This window comes from Athene noctua, chromosome 2 (assembly GCF_965140245.1).
Source record: "Athene noctua chromosome 2, bAthNoc1.hap1.1, whole genome shotgun sequence".
NCBI classification, from domain to species: Eukaryota; Metazoa; Chordata; class Aves; order Strigiformes; family Strigidae; genus Athene; species Athene noctua.
Window position 1 is genome coordinate 46,512,682 of NC_134038.1, and position 22,416 is coordinate 46,535,097.

General features: G+C 36.6%; 1 protein-coding gene across 1 annotated transcript in view; it reads left to right on the forward strand.

Moving 5' to 3' along the window:
- PRKDC (protein kinase, DNA-activated, catalytic subunit) overlaps positions 1-22,416 on the forward strand; it is an 86,428-nt gene that overhangs the window by 29,869 nt on the left and 34,143 nt on the right. Inside the window, exons 35-59 of the mRNA XM_074898990.1 lie at positions 259-417; positions 735-938; positions 2,727-2,912; positions 3,838-3,942; positions 4,923-5,090; positions 5,370-5,497; positions 7,050-7,257; positions 8,369-8,547; positions 9,596-9,764; positions 10,318-10,383; positions 10,817-10,889; positions 11,113-11,261; positions 12,430-12,567; positions 12,767-12,886; positions 13,832-13,975; positions 14,190-14,341; positions 14,922-15,053; positions 15,496-15,607; positions 17,059-17,183; positions 17,277-17,426; positions 17,840-18,013; positions 18,906-19,004; positions 19,691-19,901; positions 20,495-20,684; positions 21,056-21,271. Of these exons, the coding sequence (XP_074755091.1) occupies positions 259-417; positions 735-938; positions 2,727-2,912; positions 3,838-3,942; positions 4,923-5,090; positions 5,370-5,497; positions 7,050-7,257; positions 8,369-8,547; positions 9,596-9,764; positions 10,318-10,383; positions 10,817-10,889; positions 11,113-11,261; positions 12,430-12,567; positions 12,767-12,886; positions 13,832-13,975; positions 14,190-14,341; positions 14,922-15,053; positions 15,496-15,607; positions 17,059-17,183; positions 17,277-17,426; positions 17,840-18,013; positions 18,906-19,004; positions 19,691-19,901; positions 20,495-20,684; positions 21,056-21,271 (3,757 nt within the window). The remainder of the gene's footprint in view (positions 1-258; positions 418-734; positions 939-2,726; positions 2,913-3,837; positions 3,943-4,922; positions 5,091-5,369; positions 5,498-7,049; positions 7,258-8,368; positions 8,548-9,595; positions 9,765-10,317; positions 10,384-10,816; positions 10,890-11,112; positions 11,262-12,429; positions 12,568-12,766; positions 12,887-13,831; positions 13,976-14,189; positions 14,342-14,921; positions 15,054-15,495; positions 15,608-17,058; positions 17,184-17,276; positions 17,427-17,839; positions 18,014-18,905; positions 19,005-19,690; positions 19,902-20,494; positions 20,685-21,055; positions 21,272-22,416) is intronic.

The following is a 22,416-nucleotide window of genomic DNA, read 5'->3' on the forward strand; positions in this document are numbered from 1 at the left end:
TGGGGGAGGATCAAAATTTTTTTAAGATTGTCAAATTATTATTAGTTTGTTCTGAACTTTGTACACAACAGGATTGTCTCATCAAAAAAATCTTCCTCAGTTAGAAAAGTGTCTTGCCATGCTATGTTTGCATCACTTGCTAAGATGACCTGGAGTTCAGGTTTTTTCATTAGCTATACAGATGAATTGGAAAGCCTTTATGTGATTTTTTTTTTTTTTTTTCCACTTATATTGTTTCTTGTTTGTTTATTTCCATAGGATGAAGGGTCTCATTTCTCAGTTGGCTCTAAGCTTCTTTCAGTTGTTTATAAAGGCATTGCACCTGGGGGTGAAAGGCTGTCTCTTCCATCATTAGACATCAGCAGTAAGCGGTTAGCTGATAGACTCCTGCAGCTAGCCTTTGCTATTGATGACCAGGTAGGATACGGTTCTCCAGTTTTAATACTCAATCATCACTTCATACTCATCATCAGTAGTCTTCTACTCATATTTTGGGTAGAAGAGACTGATGTATTATTCATACTCCTATAGAGGAGACGTAAGGATTTTCTGGCTTAATTGAGTAACAGTTCTAGATAACAGGTATTTCAGTTTTCTGTTTGTGCTTTATTTTTGTGCTTCTGGTAACATAAAACAGCTTGGGATAGGAGCTTTAAAAAAACCCTCGTGCTTTTCTAAGAAATGAGTGAAATTAAATGTGCTTGAGAACTGTCTCTATATCTTAATTTTCGCAGTGTGAGGAGCTAGTGAGTCTGCTGTTGAACACAGTAGTGTTATCTGTGCCACTGTCGGGAGCATCCCAGAAGAACCTGATCAGTTTCTCTCATGGACAGTATTTCTACAGCCTGTTTTCAGAAACCATCAATCAACAGCTGCTGAAAAACCTGGATGTGATCATAGTCCATCTTATGAAATCATCTGTCAGCAATCCCCAAATGGTATGGGACTTCTTTAAAAGTTCAAAGTTAAATATGAATGTTAGAAGTAACACTTTTTTTGTTGTTATGGGTGGTGGATGTAACCAAGTGTGTAGTGGGGGGAAAAAGTGCTTTTGGTTGCACTTTGGACAACATTGCATTGATAGGGTATTTTATTTATTTAGTCATGGCCTAGTGGTGCTATCTTCATCATCTCTAGCAGCCTGATGTAACTTAGGCTGTCTGTCATCTCATGTCAAACTGAGTGGAAAGTGCTTACCTACTACCTATCCTGAAATCTGTGAAATTCTGGATCTTTTGGAATAGTACTTCAAATCAAGAATACCCTTTCAGAGCAAGTCTGATTGTTCCCATTTACTGTGCTTTGATTTTCATTGAAGAGTGGTCCTAGAGCATGTGGGCTGGATTTGTTTTGAATAAAACTAAACTGGAAAATGAACTCAAATCACTAATGGGCATTTAGTGCACAGGACTAGACTAGAGTGAGATCAAAGTATTAAAGAGACACATACACACATGCAACCACCTGTGACCTGAAATAAATATAAGGTAGTTGTCATGTGTTCAGTCTCAACACCACTTGTTTTGCTCAACAGATTTTATTCCTGTTGGTCCACACTACTTACTAGTGTAGAGCTAACTTTCAGGTCCATAAAGGAAACATGTTATAATTGAGGAACCTTCTTTCAGTGTTTCTGACAAATAGAAGGGTCAAAAAGAAAGATTGAAAGTCCACTTTCCCTTTTGCTTACAAAGGTGCTCAGGAAAGTAGATTATCCTTTTAAAAATATTTGGATCTTTCTTTAATCCAAGATGTTATGCTTAAAGGTGTTACTTCCAAGCAACATTTCAAAACACTGGGAGCATAATTTTCTGTGATTCTAGAAATAGTTTGATTGTAGAGATGTATATATTTTTTTAAATGCTGGTTCTTGTGATGACTTTACAGTGTTTCCTGTGCAGAGCATGCCACAATAAATTTACTTTTAAAACTGTATCTGATAAAATATAGGCTACTGATTTATACTGGCTACATGTGGCAGTAGTGTTAAGTCTTCTATTCATTAATTTAATTAAGGTAAATAGCCAAATTGGGTCAAACAAACACTTTTCAGTTGTCTGCTCCTCTTCTTTGCCTGACTATTTAAAAAAAATGTTATGGATTAACATTTGATAAGAGATCTCTTCTTTAGTTTTTGTGACATATGGGAAGAAAAAATAGGTTTATTTCACCGTACTCATCCAAACCTGGTGAAATCACAAGGTTGATAACATTAATCCAGTTTATTACGTGTTGCCGACTATTCAAGAGGAGAATGCAGAATTCGGGTTTAGAACTCAGTGACCATAAGTTTTTGAAGAAAAAAGATTGAGGCATGCTTAGTTCATATCTGGTATGCCATGGTTTATTTTTCTTTTCAAAATGTATGCTAGTAAGTTAGCATATGTGCTATTTTTCCTATTTCTCAGCTTCACACTAACTAAAATTTTCAAGTATTGAGTTATTTAAAGTTATTCTGGATTATCATTTATTTCTCCTTTTTCACACAAAAGGTACGGGAAGGAATTGCTGCATTGTACTCTGTGTGGAACAGGAGTAAATTGGGTCTAAGTCTCTCTTGAAAAGTGTGTGCTTTTAATGTCCTCAGAGACTTCTGTATCTTTTTGAGATATAAATTTAGCATTGTTATGTGATGCCTTTTTTTTTGTGATTGCCCATACCAGTGAAGAGATCCTATCATCCTTTCATTTGGGATACAATAATCTACCTGTCACTTTTCCTTCCAGGTTGGTAGCATTTTGAACGGCATGTTGGATCTGAGTTTTAGGGAGCGTAGTGTACGCAAGCAGCAAGGAGTGAAACTGGTCACAGCTGTGCTAAGAAACTGGGAGAGACTTGATAGCTGGTGGGCCAAAGGTTCCACTCCTGAGAGCAAAATGGCAGTCTTGACCCTGCTGGCAAAAGTTCTGCAGGTATGCATTGCTTTATAAAACCCAGGTAACTCCTATAATTCTGTAGGAATTATATCTTGTTTTAAAGAAATGCTATTTCATTCTGATGGTTTATGTTTGGAAAAAAAAAAAAAAGAAAGAAGTTGAAAAATATCAATCTGGGGATTTTTTATTTATTTGCAAAGTACAAAAAATATTTGGACAGACAGAAATTACTAGATTTTGCTCTTCTGCCCACACCCCTCCCCCTTTTAAACTGCTTTCATGTTTTATCTGCCTCTTTTCCTTCTGGAGAATTGGTACAAGTTCAGAGAGTAAACTTTGAAACTGAGCAGCCTCTGATAACTTTCTTTGTCATGTTGGCATCCAGAAAGTCACAATGGAGGACTTCTACCCCTATCAATAGACTGCAGAGATCTTTATTTCAAAGACCTTTAATTTGTTACATTGGGTGTTTGGTCTTTTTTCTTTCTCTGTTCTGAAAACATAATGTATCTCCTTACCCTATTAGGGATTTTTAGGAACTTGTAGCTGTACACCCATACACACACAAAGATCACTTACTGAGAATTTTTTTCCTTTTTTTAAAATTAGTTAATTTAAACTTGAATTGTTTTAAAGGTATGTGTTAGGACACAGAATGTGAACTGTATTGCTGTATTAGCTGGCAGTGAAGTGGCCAGTAGGAAGTCTGGCTTTGAGAGGAAGCTTAATATTTTTTTGAATTGGAAAATATCCAACACTGATTTTGTTTGTACTGTGTAGGAGCTTTTAGAATTCTTTTTGATAGTCCTTTTATAACCAAAATCACTCTGTATGTGCTTTCTTTTAATTCAGTGTATTTTTGGAAATAAACTCTTCCATAGATTATGGTTTTTTATTGTTCATTGACTACTTTTAAAAACAAAAAAAATTTCTAATGTTTTTATTTCCTCTGTCATTCCAGATAGACTCTTCAGTTTCTTTCAATACCAATCATGAGGCATTTACAGCTGTGTTTGATACTTATACCAGTCTACTTACTGATCAGAGTTTAGGCTTAAATCTTAAGGTAAATTGCTCACTTCGGTGGCTTCCCTGCCCTCCCTAGCTTAGAATGTTAGTCGTTCATTAAATTCCCTGTTATTTGGCTTAAATTTTACTTTAGCTTGCACAGTAATAGGAACACCACTTCTGCTTTTTATTCTCCTGTTTAACATCCTAAAAATTTTAAATCTTCCTTTTTGTTCTTCAGACAGACGACAGTATCACAGATGTCATGTTTCGGTTTTTAGGTGTTCTTTTCTTTTTTTTTCTTGTCCAGATGAAAGGCATGTAATTTTTAGGAAAAAAAAAAAAATCTCCATTGTAAATTGTTTAGAACTCTAAAGTGTTCATTTGAGAAATGACAAGTAATCAGGCTTTTAGCAAGGAGTGATATTTCCTACAGCTCAGATTATTAACATCTGCTATGATTTTAATATCCATGTCTTCAAGTATGAGATCAGGACTAATGGATTAACTGCTATATATGGCTTGGTCAGGAGAGGGAGATAAAGTACTGCATACTGAAAGTGAAAGTTACAAAAGATGCTGCAGTAGAAGGTTTCAACTAGAAGATTAAAAATGTTGTACTTGTGGAACAGCTTTGCATAGTTGCTGCTCTGCCAGCCTGCCTTTAGCTAGACAGAGTTTTGTACTTTCCTGTGCATTCAAAATAAAGCAAGCTTGGGATCTTGCTTTGACTGCCAGGTGGTCATTAAATCAGTGACTTGTGTGTGAATTGATGCTTGCTTGTAAGAAGGATGAGGTCTTATTCATAGCCATGTTGTCCATGAGGTATTAATGAACTTCTACTTAGCAGTGACCAAAGCTGTTTTCTGAAGTAGCACCTGAGAGATGAGCAGCTCCATAATGTATCTCTATGAGTACACTGAGCCATTTAAATCAGTAAGCACAGCCACTGCTGCTATTTTGTGGTCCTATTCAGCTTGCTTCATAGTTAGAGAAATTTTTTTTTAGTGTGAAACTGCATGTTTTTTTTTTCTTCAGGGTCAAGCAGTGATAATTCTCCCATTCTTCACTAATTTGACTGGAGAAAAACTTAATGACCTTAAGAATGCTCTTGATCAACTTGTAGCTTTCAATTTTCCCATGAGGTCTGATGAATTTCCCAAAGGAACCTTGAAGCACAATAACTATGTAGACTGCACTAAGAAGGTCAGTATTTTTAACAAATAAGTAATTAGAAGCCTCAGTGAGGTATGTCTAGAAAAAATGTTTCAGAGGATCTGGAATTAGAGAGAGAAAGAGAGTCGGTTTAAGGAAATCAGCTTTTCTGTTATGTGTTTATCTAGAAGTTTAATGTACAGATACACATTAAATAAACATACCCTTCTGTGCATCTGCTTCTGATAAGTATTGAAAAATAATTACATAATTAAATTGAATTGATTTGATCCAGTGTGGCTCTTATGTTATGTATGACTTCTTGTCCAGTTTTTAGATGCATTAGAATTGTCTCAGAGTCCGATATTGTTGAAGTTGATGACAGAAGTCCTTTGTAGGGATCACAGACATATCATGGAGGACTTATTTCAAGCCAGCTTCAAAAGAATTTCCAGAAGGTGAGTTTAGTCTATTGGATTTTTGCTTTTGTTCTCCTTGAATTTTTGCTGAAGCAAATGTGCTTCCTCTATTATGTTGTCTTTGTAATAGTGATGATTTACACCATTGTCATGGTTTAAGTCTAGAGGGCAACTGAGCACCATGCAGCCACTCACCTCACTCCTTCTCCCTCAGGAATGGGAATGAGAAAATAAAAAGATCAGGAATCAAGGTAAGGACAGGGAGGAACACGTCGCCCATTATGGTCACAGACAAAAAGACTCATTAGGGGAAGAAAAAGGACGTCAATTTAATGCAAACGCTACCACCACTTAATAGAGTAGCATAGTGAGAAATACAACCATATCTAAAAGCACCTTCTACTCACCCCTTCCTTCTTCTCAGGTTCAGCTCTGCTCACAGTTTCTCTCCCTCCTCTCCCCTAGCTGTGCAGAGGGACAGGGGATGGGGGGGTGCGGTCAGTTCCACCACTTCCTCCTCCTTAGGAGGACTCCTCGAATTCCTCCCCTGCTCCAGCGTGGGGTGCCTCTCTTGGGAGACAGTCCTCTGAATTTTCTCTGACTTGAGTCCTTCCCACAGGCTGCAGCTCTTCCCAGACTGCTCTGGCATGGGTCTCTCCTGCCTGTTTCAGTCCTCCCAGTGCCAAAATACAATGGGGACTTCCCACAGAGTCCCAGCCTTCTTCAGGCACAGTCACCTGCTCCAGCGTGAGGTCCTCCATGGGATGCAGGTGGGCATCTGCTCCACCATGGACCTACATGGGCTGCAGGGGGATGGCCCAGCCTTCTCGCCACAGGATACAGGGGAGTGTCTGATCCAGTGCACTTCACCTCCTCCTCCTTCTTTCTTCCACTGACCTCAGTGTTCACATAGGTATTTCCCTCACAGCTCCTCCTCACAACTCCCACTCCTCTGCCCAGGTTCCCCTTCTTAAATATGTTGTCACAGAGGCACAGCCACCATCCCTAGTTGCCTCAGCCTTGGCCAAAGACAGGTCTGGCTTGGAGCCAGGAGATCTTCGAGCAGCTTCTCACAGGGTCCACTGCTGTAGCCCCCACTCCCACTACCAAAAAAACCCCACCACACACAAACCTAACACAGCCATAAAGTTTTACATAATAGTTCAGATTTTGCTGTTGTCTTCACATTTCCAAAATATTTCTGAAGTGTGAACAAGCAGCATCAACTTCCAGATGACACTTTCAGTGCCTGGGAAGATTTTGTAAAGCCTTCTGTAAATGAGCTTGTTCTAACAGAATTCAGCTGAAGATAGTAATTGTTTGTGATACCTGTATTTGCTATTTCTGTATAGCCACATGATCACTTAAGTTGATAACACTTGAAATGAGAGTGAATTGCTTTGTTCAACCCCTTTGAAAATAGCACATTTTTTAATTGAATGCTTCCAGGGTGGTATATTGTAGACACAAACATTCTCTGTCCACAGAAGAGGTCTTCAGTCACTTCCAAACCAAACATTCCAATTTATGATGGGCTGTTAAATGGAGTCTGGTAAAAGAGTTTTCATCTTGAGTTTTCCATCTTGGTTAGGAGCACCACTGACAAACAAGTGATACTGTTGGACACTGTTCACAAAATGTTCCAGAGTGAAGAACTTCTTTCAAATACTACTCGTCAAGCATTTGTGGATCGCTCTCTACTCACTCTCTTGTGGCACTGCAGCTTGGATGCACTGAGAGGATTCTTTGGGAAGATTATAGTACAGGCTATGGATACTCTTAATTCCAGGTTTACAAAGGTATGAAATATTTTTTTTTTAGAATTGGGGAAAGTCTAATAAGATGTTGGTGTTGGTATGTACATCTTACTTAACTTTGAGTGAAACACTAATTGAAACCATTTCCTTCCCAGTTTTCTGTATCTTGGAGCTGAAGTTTATGCCAATTACATAGTTCAATTATTACTGAGAAGCTTTTCTTTATTCTCCAACACACTTGTTCCTTTGAAGTTAATATATGTTTGCATATCTACTGTGTACAAAAACTGAAGTTGGAATGTTATCTATATATATCTAAAGGGGTCTGAAGATCTGTCAAAAGCAAAAAACCATTCTAACTTTGAAATATAAAAGCTGTATAAAATTGTAACCCGTTACTACACTTTAGGAGAGAGATACTCAGCCTCTGTAATGAAAGCTTTTAAATTAGGTGGCATACTTCTAGAGAATGAAGTACATCTAATCATTGCAAAGATCCTTCAGCAAGGGATTAGGAGCACAGGTCTTCCTTGCTCTATTTATAGCCTGTCCTCCAGTTTATAGTTACATGCAATGATTTGTTGTCAGTGGAGATCTCTGCTCTTGCTGTAGTCCTTCACTCCCATGGTTTTGCTGATGCAGCTGTGTAAAGGCAGCAGGACAAACAAAATGCTGAAATGATCCAAATTTAATAACAGTTATTAAAAACAAAATGCTAAAACTAAGACTTCTGTAGAGTCACCCCTGCCATGTTTCTGTTGCTGTAAATGCTGGCACCAAAGTGAGATGCATAGAGAAACTCATAAACAATACTCAGTATGGTGACAGGTATGTATGTTTTGCTTACGGTTGTCATGAGTCTGAGCCATTACTTGGTGTTCTGCTTATTTTACTTCAACATCACTATAATGATTTAAGCCAACTGTAGTTATGACAGCTCACCTGATAAAGAGCAGGTCAATGTAGTTTTGATAACTGTATTACCCAAGAACTCAGAATCTGTCAGTTCTATTATCATCAGCTCTTCTCTCTGTTTTAGAAGATAGAAGTAAGCCTGAAGGCTGTTTGGTAGAAACTAGAGTAACTGTAGAGCTATATAGGAAGGGCAGGAACCAGGAAATCTCTTTCTGAGGTTTTGCTTATTTGTTTCCAGTCCAATGAATATACTTTTGATACACAAGTCACCAAGAAAATGGGGTATTACAAGTTGCTAGAAGTGATGTATGTGCGTCTTTCAAAAGAGGATGTTTACTCCAAGGACTCTAAAATTAACCAAGCTTACCGTGGCTCCGTGAGCGTAGAAGGAAATGAACTTACCAAGACACTAATAAAGTAAGACTATTTCTTTTATTTCCTTTTAATTTCTAATTAGGTTTTGGGCAGATACACTTTTTAAGTATGCCTTATAAATCAGGAGATTACATTTATCCTCGAACAAATGAATCTGTGATGTAGCTTTTGATTTCAAATGGAATACACTATATTGAATCTGCATTGATAGAACGATTTCTAGTGTAGACTGCAGCCCTATGTTAGGATAGGATTTTGCCTCCTGTTTTTACCTTTTATTTCTGTTTGTTAAGCTTGTGGTTTTATTTTTGCTTTTCGGTCTGATTCTTGACCTTTAATTTGTGTTTTTATATTTCAGTTTCAGTATACTTACACTTTTATGTGGAATATGGTTGTTGTATTGTAGGATAAGTATCTATATGATTGATGAGAAAATGGGATGGAATTTTGTTTATGTTTCATAATGCAGCAGCACACCCAGTAGGTATAGTTTGGTTTAATCACCATTGCAGAGGGGGACGAAAGATACTGAATATATATATATGCTAATTAATATTATTTTATTTGTTTAATATTCTGAAAAAATATTAGATGCCTGAATTGCTCTTAATTTGTTTTGTTTTATTTTACAATACTGTGTCCTTTGAGGACTTTTAAAGAATTTCTTGGCTGTGATTTGCAGAAGATCTCTAAATGGCTATGGGCAAAAGACCTATAAAAATTGCATTCTAAACTGGTTTTCTCTGGCTTATCTATAGTTTAACATGCCTGTCCATTTATTATTTCTTGGGAAAGCACTGTGAGAGACATTTATGCATGCTTTGAAACATATCTCCATTTTATTTGAAAATGGCCCATCATTGTATTCCTGATGTTAAGGACTGCTGTGTAAATACTTGGGGAAGTTGTCTTTGTCACTGCTGAATGGTTCCATTTTAGCGCAGTGTACCTGCAGAGAACTTGAACAAGTCTGAGGTGGTTTAATCTGACACTGCTATAATAATAGATGTATCTTAATGTGTTGATTCACTGGTCTCTGATTGGGGCTTTTCCTGTTCTTAAAAGACTTCTTGCCTGTTTGTATTTTAAGGTCATGCTATGATGCGTTTACAGAAAACATGACAGGAGAGAGTCAGCTCTTGGAGAAGAGGAGACAGTACCACTGTGCAGCATATAATTGTGCTATTGCTGTTATCAGTTGTGTCTTCACTGAAAGTAAATTTTATCAAGGCTTTCTTTTTACCGAAAAAACAGAAAAGGTGAGAAGCTGCTGTTGTTGTTAGAAGGCTTCCAAAGAGCATGAGACACAAAGTGATTTTTACCTGATTGCAATAAATCAAAGAATCAAACCTGCATGACATGCAATTGCATTAACAAAGTACCTAGTGAGAAAGAAGGAGTCGTAGCTGACTTCCTTGCACCGTTCATGCAATTTGAATCGCTGATGAAGGTTTTACCATCTGTTTGGAAATGGGTGAGGTAGTGATAGATTTACCCAGTTTTCCCTCTACTCTCAATCAGTTTTCTGAAACATGAGGAAAAAACCCTGTTGTTTAAATTCTCCAGTGCTTGTAATATACCAGAATAAGACATGCCCTCTTTATAGAGCGCACTGTCTGTGCTATGAATTCTTGAGTAGTTGAATAGCAAAATTTTCTTGAAAGTGCTGATCTGTAAGAGAAAACCTGCTGTATTTTCTAGACTATATATTGATCTGTTGTTTTTTTTTAAAAAAATAAAATGTGTTCAGAGCAATTGTTATTTTATGTAGCATTATAATTTTGGTATTTCCAATCATTCTTGGGTTTGCAGAACTTGCTGATTTTTGAAAATTTGATAGACCTGAAGCATCAGTATACATTTCCTGTAGAAATTGAGGTGAGTGGGTGAGTGGAATTTCTGGGCTTTAATGTTCCTAAGTAAAAAAATGAATATGGCTTTAACAGTGTAGTCACTGTAGACCAGGTCAGTTCTCAGATACAGAGAAAGAGGATTCTGTGGTGAATAAAAAATGGAGTGCGCCTCTAATATTTTAAAATGTATTTTTCTGAGAGAAATCCGGACTTGAAATTTAGAACATACCTGCAGTGTTTGTAAATACAATTTTTAGCACACTTACTCTGTTAAGGAATGCTTGTAGAAATAAGTAATTTAGCTGTTGTTCTGTAACATTAATTATAAACACTTACAACATGGGATTTCTGTTCATGTTAAATGATTTTGATCATTTTTTTCTGTAAATAAATAATTATAAATAAACCATACATTTAAAAAACCCCCTAATTTTCAACCTTTATTGTTTGCTTTTTAGGTGCCTCTGGAAAGGAAGAAGCGGTACATTGCTATTAGAAAGGTGGCCAGGGATGCAGGGAATAGTGGTCCAGGTACGAAAGTTATTTACAACTACGAAAAAAATGCCTTCTTACCTTTCATACAGTGTTCAATTGATGTGTTGCTAATTGGCTTCTACAGTAGCAGGAACAAATAAAAGCATTCAGTGTACTTCATCTAACAACTAATTCCCACCCACCCTCAAGTTTTAGTGGCCAATAAAGGCTTGCTTCTTGTAATTACCTTGACTAATGGTCTATTCTTTTTCCTGTTTAGATGAACCCAAGTATTTAGCTTCTGCATCATACATGATGGATAGCAGTTTGAGTGAGGAAATGAGTCAGTTTGATTTTTCTACTGGAGTCCAAGGTTTTTCTTATAGCTCCCAAGATGTTACAGCTAGCAATGCTCGTTTCAGGAGAAAGGTAATATAGTGACATGCTGTGAGGAAAAAATGCTTTATGCTTTCTAGAAATTGCGTACGTTTATTGGGGTTGAGAAGGAGAAATTTCTAGTCTATATTTGTTCTACTTGACTGAGAATGGGTTACTCCAGAAGACGAGGGAGGGGACTTGAGCTGTGTTGTGTTGGTCATTCTTCCCTCTCTCCACTGTCTACAGCTGAAGAAAAGCAATGCCCTACTTGGGTTTCTAAAGTTGAGTAACATGAGTGAAGTCCAACCCAAGTTGTAAAAAGGTGTCTTGTGACTTTGTGTGCACTTAAGAGTATCCTGTGATGGTTGTGTTTTGCTGTTAGGCACCTGGTTTCCTCATTTCCCTCTTGGTTTGCTCTTTGAAGACACTTGACCAGGCTCTTTGTATCAAATGCATGGAATAAACAATCAAACACTTCTTTTTAAATCCCTGTTGTGGCACCTTGTATTTAACTGTTACTCTTGAAAGAACAGCATTTAATGTCTTCCAAAGCTTCTGCAATCAAGAGATGTCTTGTCAACAGTAATACTGATAAGATCGATATTTGCTATAAAACAGAAAGAAAGTAAAAGTATCATAGACACTGAAGATTAAATGTGTCAAAATAACAGTTAACATTGGTAAAGATAAACTGTTTCTATGTTTTTGAGCAAGAAGGTGGTTTAGCTGCAGTGAAGTTAACCAGAAATGTACTTTCTATCTGCTTTAGATAGTAATATAATTTCTAACTATTTTCTTTCATAATTTATTCTGTGGAGCAGAAGAGAGAGCTGCTGTGCTTGCTAGTCAGTATGAAAAAACACATCCATAAAAACAGGGCTTTCCCCCTGTGGAAGATGTTAACACATTCTTTCACCGGTGAAATAATTTCTGTGAGGTTCAGCTAACTCTTCCTACTTCCAGCCGTTGCCACACCTATCCTGGCAGGTAGTAAAGTCAGAGTAGCATGAAGTTGACATCTGTTGGCGCAAAGTAAAAGATGTGCACAGCTGGTATATCACTTTGGGAGGTGTCTGAACAACCCATTTGCTGTATTCTCTGTTGCACACCCTGAACATGTAGTCAACTTTGTAGTCACAGATAAGATCAGAATGACTCATGGCATTATCGTGACTAAAAAAAATAGTGTTGTTATTAATTATAGTAACACTTTTTCCAGGAGCCCACAGAATACATGGTTTTAAATGATGAGATGGAATTGGAAATGGACGAACTTAACCAACATGAATGTATGGCTTCTATGACCACTCTCATTAAACACATGCAGAGGAACCAGATCACACCCAAAGTGGAGGAGGTCAGTATTAACCAAAAAGTTGGCGTTTTTTCACTAATTATACCAAGAAAAAGGAGTCATGGTTGAATCCCTTCATTTATTAATTTTCTTTATTGTATTATTATGAGACCTGTGTGGCTAGAGCTGGGGGCTTTCGGCCTGGTAGCATGTTTGGTCCAAGAAGTGAGCTGATTCTTGCTCATCTCTTTTTAAATTTCAGGGGACAGTTCCAGAAGATCTTCCTCTTTGGATGAAATTTCTGCATGGCAAATTAGGAAACCCATCGGTACCACTAAATATTCGCCTCTTCATAGCAAAACTTATTGTTAATACTGAGGATGTAAGTAATTTTCTGTCATATTTTTTTCTGTTAACATGACCGGTCATATTATAATATCAACTGCATAAGAACTCTTGTGGGGTAAAATACTTTACCCAGCTGAGACTTCTGGGGCATTCAAATTTAATATTTTGCCATGATAAAAGGGAGCACATTCATAGCCCAAAATTCCAGATAGTGCCAGTATTTTGAATGTAACAGAAACATTTTTTCTCCCAGACTCTACTTCTGTAAGTAGAAGGTGTCCACAATATGTGTCTTCTGTAAACTATAAGTAATTGATTCATTGATACTGGGCAAGAGGTATGGCTGATTATGTTTGCCATCTTTGCAGAAGTAAATGTGATGATTTTTTAATGGTCACAGATGAGTCTTCTGGAAACCCTTCAAGCTAAATGATGTTCTTGTTGCAGAAAGATACTAAGATAGCATAATGTGTCTTTACCTGAGAAGAAAGGTATTCTAATTCTCATTCTTGGGTAAAACATTCTCATCCTATTTCATACAGTGATTTCAAAGTATAATGTTTAAAGCGTTCTAAATCCAAACTGCAAAAAGGTTCTATTACAGAATTAATTCAAGAGACTTTTTACCCACTTAATGCTACTTTCTTAGTAAAGCTGACTGAAGTGGAAGGGTAGATGAATGGCGTACTCTTTCAAATCCCTTAGGGACAGATTTTCTGTGTGAGAGCCATATTATGTGGGCCTTAGCAAAATAATTAACCTCTGAAGCAGCAACCACAAAAATCTTAAAATAGCTTTTTATTTTAAAGAATCAATAACTTCATTCCTCACTTCTACTTAGAAACCTTTAACCAAGTATTCAAATAAAGTTAAGTGCTGAGTTTGATTTAGCAGTCTTATCTGTAGTGATTATTGAAAAACAGGTTATTGAATAGTTGGATAATATGTACTTGATAACTGATTCTCCTGTTTTGTATAGGTTTTCCGACCTTATGCAAAGCAGTGGCTTGGTCCATTGCTGCAGCTTGTTGTTTCTGGGAATAATGGAGGTGAAGGGATTCATTACATGGTAGTGGAAATAGTAGTTACTATCCTTTCCTGGACAAGTGTAACCACTCCCAAAGTAAGGAAATGTCATATTCATTTTTATTATTATTGTGACTATTTGGTAAGGAATGAGTGAGTTTGTTATTATGACCTTATAATAATTTTCTACATTGGTCCGCTGTTTCTTTTAGATATTAACTCCAAAAACAGCTTGCTTACTTGCTTTCATAAAACAGTATATGTCTTCATGTTGGAGTCACTATGTTTATTTTTGCTGCTATTCACTGCAGGGGAATATTAAGGATGAGATTTTAGCTAACAGATTGCTTGAATTCTTGATGAAGAATGCCTTTCATCAAAAAAGAGCTGTGTTCAGACACAACCTGGAAATCATAAAGACAGTTATAGAGTGTTGGAAGAACTGTCTCTCCATACCTTACAGGTAAGTATTTAGGCAGTTGCTTTCTTGTATCAATATTTCAAGAATGTAAGTGAACATTATCAAAGGAGATTAAAAGGTATATTAATCTGCGGTAGTAAACTTTTGTCCCTAGAGCAGAACTACATAACTGAACTCTCCAAAGGCTGTAACTTAATTTGCAAAATAACAAGGAGAGATGCAGGGAAAAAGTGGAGGATTACAACAGCAGCAAAAAAAACAGGAGACTTACTGCAAAGATTTATATTTTATTTGCAGTTTGGGATATTAGCCCTGAATATTGATGCACTCTTACTAAGACTTCTGTGATCTGCTGAGCTCTTGAACTTGTTGTAGAGAATTTGTGTGGGCTTATGGTGTCTTTCTAGTTTCTTTTTGTTGTGTGGTTTTTTGGTTTTTTTTTTTTGCAAAGACTTCTTCATTGAAACTAAATACTTACTACTTTCTGAATAACTGCTTTCTGCTGGTTTTGGTGGGGTTGTATGTATGTATATATCTTGTATATACACGGAGAGTGAGTGATATGGTGTGTACATTTTGGGGGTTTTGTGTATATCATTACTTCTGTGTTTTTATCCAACAGTTTAATATTTGAAAAGTTTTCTAGTGGAGACCCTGATACAAAAGACAATTCAGTGGGAATTCAGCTGCTGGGAATTGTTCTTGCTAACAATTTACCTCCTTTTGACCCAAAGTGTGAAATAGATCGTGCCAGGTAAGAAATGCAGCTTTTTGGTGAATGATTTTGATGAAAGCTTAAGACAAAAATAAAAAGTCTAATTTATTAGCATAAAGTATGGGAACTGGATTGTTAGTTTGTTGGATTTTTGTCCCATCATCCCTTTGCTATTGTCTGTCAGATGCAATGCTTTTCTAGCTGCAAGGTGCAGACCACATTTATTAAGGAAAATATCTAGAAGGATGTAAGGTGTTTTTTTTACAGTGGGCCCCAGGGTTGCAGTTTTATGGGAATTAACAGTCAGGAATTGCCAAAGCAGGTATTTGAGACACAGCAGGTGGAAAATCCATGTTGTGCTATATTCAGCTCTTCTAAAAGCAGTCGCTGTTCGCCTGGGCAGCTCGGGTGAGTTTTTTGTTTCAGTTTAAAATTGGATGCTGAAATAGTGGCTTACGTGCAGGTCTTCCTTTTGTGTTAGGTATTTTCAGGCTTTGACCAGCAACATGGGTTTATTAAAGTATAAAGAAGTTTATGCAGCTGCAGCAGAAGTGTTGGGACTTGCCCTTCAATACATTTCTGAGAGAGAAAATGTAAGTCAACTGTATTGTGTGTTTGACTGTTCCGGTTTTAGTTCTGTGTACATCTTTTATATGACTACTCAAGCTCCAAAAAGAAATATATTTAAAACTCAGTAGTCTTTGTTCAACTGATTGAGTTAAAAGTTTAAACTACTAACTCAAGAGGAAAAGAACTTGAGAGCAGACCAAGGGCAGAGTTTTTGTCTTGCCATTTTGGAGCTGACAGTGAATGGTCTCTTTCTGAGGCTTTGTTCAGCTTTTGCCAACCAGCAACACTGGCATGGTCATTCAAAGTTGTGGGGGTTTTTTTGTTTTTTTTTTTAAATAAAAAATTGCAAGTTGGGAGGTTTGAGACTACCTTTTGAATATCTGTATCTGAGGATGTTTAATAACTTGCAAGTTTTAATGTAAAATTTAAAAGTATTGTATTTCATTTTAAATCCAGTTATTTTCTAGGTAGTGAGTAAGGTGAATGCAAAACAACAATACTCAATCCTGCAGTAGTATAACTAGGGGATAGTGCTTGATCATCACAGAAATCAGTTTGAGACAGATGCTGGAAGCACTTCTTTACACAACAGTTAGTGAATTTCTGGAATTTGTTGCTAGAAGAGGTTCTACGGGTAAGTAGCATCAGCAGTTTCAAAGACAAATTTAGGCAAATTCATGCACACCAAAAAAAAAAAATCTATGAACAGGTGCTAAAAACAGTTGACAACAACATATGCTCTAAAATCCCTAATCTAAGGATTAATGCATGTTGGGTTGTATGAGAAAAACAGAGGGCAAAATGCAGCCAGTCTTCATGTACTCCCTCTAAATCACTGCAGCTGATATTGGAGACAAAAATACCAAGATATTGGCAAGGTGAATTACTAGTCTGACCTTGTAGGTTATTCTTACTTCCATCTCCGCTATTCATGCTTCTTTCCCCACTTAATTGCATTCTGGTTGTTCTTTCACAGTTTGTAGAGCATATTTCATGAATTGAATTCTTGCAGTTTTCTCTTTCACAGTCTTCCAAGTTCCATTATAAGCAGTATTTTGAATAAATGAGCAAAGATGCTGCAAATATTTTATCCTATACACAGCTTCTTTCTTTGCCATTAAGTGAAAGTTGATTATTTTTCACCTTTTTCACTAAAAATTTCTATTGTTTTATATTCATTAATTGGAAATTTGCCATACTGAAGGAGAAGCTACTTATTTATATAAGCATACTAAGCAACTTGAATTTCAAAATTGAGGTGTTGGTTCCAAACCAATCAAAGGAAGCCCACAAATGTATTGTTTTAGCCAGGTGTAGCTGTACAGCAGCCACGAAGCACCATAAATGCCAAGATGAGGCAGGTGGATCTTACCTAGCAAAATGCACTAGAATCAAACAGTACAGCAGCAGAACTGTGTGTCATTAAGGTGACTGAATTTCATGGCTGTGTTTGTCTTACTGTCCTCATTTTCAGGTACTTGAAGATCCAGTTTATGATTGCGTTGTAAGACAATTAAAACACCATCAGAACACCCAACAGGATAAGTTTATTCAATGCTTGAATAAAGTAGTTAAGAATTTTCCACCTCTTGCTGACAGGTATGTCATGATTTACATGGTATTTTCATTGTAGATTTAGAGGAGTAATAGAAAATAACTTGCTTTTCTTTGTGGGCTTCTGGTTATGTTAAGGTTTGTGAATGCAGTATTATTTTTGATACCCAAACTTCATGGTGTGATGAAAACCTACTGTCTGGAAGTAATAATGTACCGGGCGGAAGAAGTACCTGATCTCCACTTGCAGTTAAAGAGTAAAGACTTTATCCAGATCATGAATCATAGGTGAGTGGACATGTGATTACAAATGTGGATGCACAGTCTGAATTTCTTGATAACATTTTCTGTGCTGGCCACAATATTTTTACATTCAGAAGCATTTATAATTCATGTTCACTTTTTGGTCACTGCTTTCCTAATTTGAGCTAATGGAATCTGGGAGTTAAGATGGTTAGCTCACTGTGAAAAACAAACAAAAAAACCCTAAATAGGGTTAAGGTGAAACACCACTGGGATTGAATTTCTGTAGTATATATTAGTTTAATTATGTTCTTTCTCTTAGGTTGAACTTAGAAGTATTTACCTAAAGCCCTTTATGCAAAAACAAACATTGTTGCAAAAACTTAAACAGAACCAGAGGATCAGTATGTAGCAGTGAAGAGAAAAGCAATGTAACTATTCTTTTTTCCTCTCTTCAGAGATGATGAAAGGCAAAGGGTTTGTTTGGATATAGTGTACAAGATGCTGTCTAAATTAAAACCACTCGAACTTAAAGAACTTCTTCCTGGAGTGACAGGGTTCATTTCTCACCCTTCTGTAATATGTCGACAGCGCATGTATGATATTCTGATGTGGATTTACGATAATTACAGGTGTGTATTCACTGCAGATACTGTCTTTCAGCGGTTTGTCACAGGCAGAGTGCAAGTGCTTGTAACACTGTCTTCCCACTTCATGGCCCTCGGTGTGGGATTTTCCAGTTCTCAGAAGGGTAGAGCCTGTGGGTTGCCCGAGTAGCTCTAGCCTTTAATGGCAGTTTTATCACTTCCACTAGGAGACAAATACTTAGACCTGAACTTTAGCCCAGAACTAGGATGTTGCATCACCACAGCATGGTGGCATAAGTGGTCTTAGCTCTCATGTTTCCCTTTCTTTTTTTCTTGTTGCCAGAATTTGTAACTAGTAAGAATTGTACACTAGAGAAATTTGCTTGTAAGTAGAAGGTGTATTAAGGCATGAGCTGGATCCCTTCAATCTGATAGTAATAAGATGTTCTTTCTGTTTGACCCCTTAGAGTAGGGAACAGTCAGTTTGACCAGCAGGTTGCTGTTGAATCATCTAAAGAACTTGGGTTCTATTATGTGCTTTTTCTGAGGGTAACTATTTGAATGGATAGTTATTGAAGACAAAGTACTGTCAGTTTTTACTCCAGTGTCAATTGGGAAAAGCTAATTCTCTGCCTTTTTCTCAGTTTTAACCTTCCAAAATCAGTATTACTTCTGTTTGGCCTTTGTAATAAATACTTAACATGTATTACTTAGTTTTCTGTTTTTTTCTTTTTTAAGTAGTGGAGAGACATGAATTCTTGGCCATGAAGACATCATATTATGAAAAATTAAAAAAAATAAAATAGTGTTGTCATGCCAGTTTGAGATTTTTATGAGAAGGGCATGTTCCTCCTCCTTTCCTTCCACCATCCTCATCCTCTTATTTTACTATGGATTGTTTGAGAGAAGTTAAGAGATGTTTTTCTCCTACCATTAGTGATCCAGAAAGCCAAGCAGATGATGATTCTCAGGAAATACTAAAACTGGCAAAAGAAATGCTGCTTCAAGGACTAATTGATGAGAATGCTGAACTGCAGTGAGTAAATAGTGTTGTGATGACTGACTAAAGTAACAAATCCTTAAATTGCTTGCTCTTTCTTTATAACAGAACAGTTGATCCTTAAAGGTTTTTTAAAGTATTTTAATATAAAAGAGTAATAGTGAGATAACATTATTTTTCTTCCAATAAGTTAATTTATAAACTTGTGTCCCCTACTGATACACCAAGTTTAAGTGAAGCACAGAGCTTTTGAGCAAACTTCTAAGCTGTGGAGAAGTTGTTTCAGTATGTTAGACCTAATTCTGCTTTTAATATTCTAGAATTTTTGAACAAGAAGGCCCTCACTATACACGAACAAACAAAAATAGACGTTGGAGCATGGTAGATTTAAAAAAAATTTTCGATGAAGCAAAAGATAGTGGAGATCTGTGTGCTTATCCACCCATAGCACTTCTCAAGAAGAAAAGAATCCAATAGAAATAATTTTTTCAGAGTAAACCTTTAATATCAGAGTAAACCTTTAATATCAGTCAAATGGCATAGAGCATGACAGATGAATCAGGAATTTGGTGTAATTCAATGGAAGATCTGTGACATGAAAGGGTTACTTAAAAGCTCTATAATTTTATTGTGGTCTTTCTTTTTTTAACTTGGCTTTTTTAATAGTGTTGCGTTTTCTGTTTGCAGATAACCAAGAATAACTTTATTCCTTGCCTTTGCAGATTAATTGTTAGGAATTTTTGGAGTGATGAGACAAGATTACCCACAAATATTCTTGATCGTATGCTGTCATTGTTAAATTCTTTATATTCCACCAAGATTGAAACACACTACTTGAGTCTAATCACAAATTTTCTGCTTGAAATGACTAGCAAGAGCCCGGATTATTCCAGAAAAATATTTGAACATCCACTGTCTGAATGCAAATTTCAGGTGAATTGTAATGTGTTATCCTGTGTGCAGCCATGTGACAAATTCTGTTCCTTAATGTAGTTACCACTTGAGCAAGAACAGTGTTATGAAGGAGATTTTTTGAAAGCGCATTTTGTATTCCTTAGCTAACAGCTGCAACAATCATGGGTTACACACTGTATCAGAAGTTGAATGATTTTGAGGGGGGCAATTATTTTGCTTTCTTTTTTTTAAAAAAAAGATTTAATTAAAGTAATTATATATACCAAGCATATCTGATGTGTAGAGTACCTAAAGAAGAGGGTGATGGAGAGAAGCAGTATAAGCTGGAGAAAAATTGTGAAGAAATGGGAATACTGGTACAAGAGCTGTAAATCAGTCCTCAGGTGATCTGACCAGTCCAAATTAGTGAGCTTTTTTTTGCTGAGTTATGGAGAACTTTTATGTGTTTGGTGGTGTTTGATTTTTTTTTTTTTTTTTTTAATAGTCAAATTCTGCTTCTGTACTTGAGATGATGCTTTAAATTCTGTACTTTAATTTCTGCTGTTCTGTCTGAAGGAAGGCAAAAAGCCTCAATTCTTACTGTTCTTATTAAAATCTTTCTGTGTTCATAGGACTTTGTAATTGATTCCAACTGGCGTTATCAAAGTACTGTGCTCACACCTATGTTTGTGGAGACTCAGGCTTCCCAGAGTATCCACAGGAATTTATCACAACAAAGATCCCTTTCTGCTTCTGGGTCACTTGGTGGTCGAGTGAGGGCTACCCAACGGCAATATGAATTTACACCTACCCAGCATGTTGGTAAGTCCAGACCAGTGTCTTCAGGAATTTTCTTGTTTGCTACAGGAATGATTTAATTCTCTTCATTCCTGTTGCATGTGAATTTTTAATTTAAAAGTGTAAATGCATTAAATGTTTTGTTTTCAAGGGCTTTTGAATTTTTTTTGCTTAATGAGAAAAAACATCCAGTTGCATTTTTATTAGTCTCATTTGTATTTTATGTTCTGCCTAATGTAAACGAAGTTTGTTTCTTACCTAGCAGCTTGAAACCTGTTCTGCCCATAAACACTGAAAATTATATTTTTGGTGGAGGAAAATGACCTGCTTCCTAGATGTTTTACACTTGATTTATATGTGGATATGTTACAGCTTTTGTATCATTTCTTTTACAGGTGGTAGAAGTTCTTTTAATTGGCTAACTGGAAGTAGCATTGACACGTTGGCAGAATATACAGTTCCTTCATCCTTGGAATCCTTGTCATCATCCATGCTGTTGGTTAACAAACGGAGTGAAAAATTTAAACAAGCCACCTTTAAACCAGTGGGGCCAGATTTTGGGAAAAAAAGGTTGGGTTTGCCTGGAGATGAGGTCGACAGCAAAACTAAAGGTCTGTAAGCCTTATGATGCAATTTCTATATAAAAATTACATTTTTATAGACCATCTTTGTCAGTTATTTGGCTGGCAGTCTGTTATCTTTGAGACATTCTAATTAAGGTTCAGCTTAAGAGATTTTTGTCTCCAGGAGTGTGTGGCAATACGTAACGTGTGGCAAAAAGCTGGGATTGTGCTAGGAATTACAAAACTCTATGTTACTAGACAAAAGAACTGACAGGATAAGAAACCAGCTAGTGTGATCTTCTCATTCCTACCTCTTCCTAAGATGATGGTAGCATGAATGTCAGAAAGTTCTGTCCCTTCTGTTTCAAATTTAACTGCTTATCTGTTTAAAGAGGCCTCTTTAAACATATTTTTTTCCAAACCATTTCAGCTGTGCAGACATGGTCTGCAATATACTGCAATCTGTTGTTAGAATTACCTGCTCTTTTTTGAGAATGCTCCTTCATCCACCCAGTACTGAAAAATATCAGTACTGTTCTGGAATGACTTAGGCTCCTTGTCCCCATTTCCACCCTACTAATCCTTGTCTACCTTGTCATTGAAATTTTGAGTGGAATGTTGAGAGTAGGAGTTCAGGCAGAGAGCTATAAAGATTGACCTTTTGAATACCTGAGAGGTGTTTCAGGGCAGTTTTGAATGAACCATGCTGAACTGCAGAAACAGAGAGGTCAGTCTACCTTTCAGTCGGTCCCTGATCTTCTACCAGGAAAATACCAATTATAGTGGTATGGTTTTGTTTGCTCACTCTTCCTAGGAAATGGACTGAATTGAACAGTCAGTGAAGTGGTCTTTCTCCATGACTGTCCTGAGCAGGAGTTGATCCAGTGACATTTCTGTAACAGTAACTTTAAAAATATAGTATGATACTATTATTACACAATCTTTGAATATATTTAGCACCTCTTTTATGTAGGGAGCTATATACTTTATGGAATATGCTGCAAATGCCATACTTGCCTATTGAGAGCTTAAAATAAATCTGTCATGCGGGGCAAATTTGTTCATTAATTTTAGTACCTTTTCTGGTACAGTAGTTTGACCGTTATATCTCATTGATGTATTTGAAGTTTTTATATAAATGCTTATTGCCTCTTCTCCTAAGAACACCCTAATTTGTTTGGCCATCTTGTTGA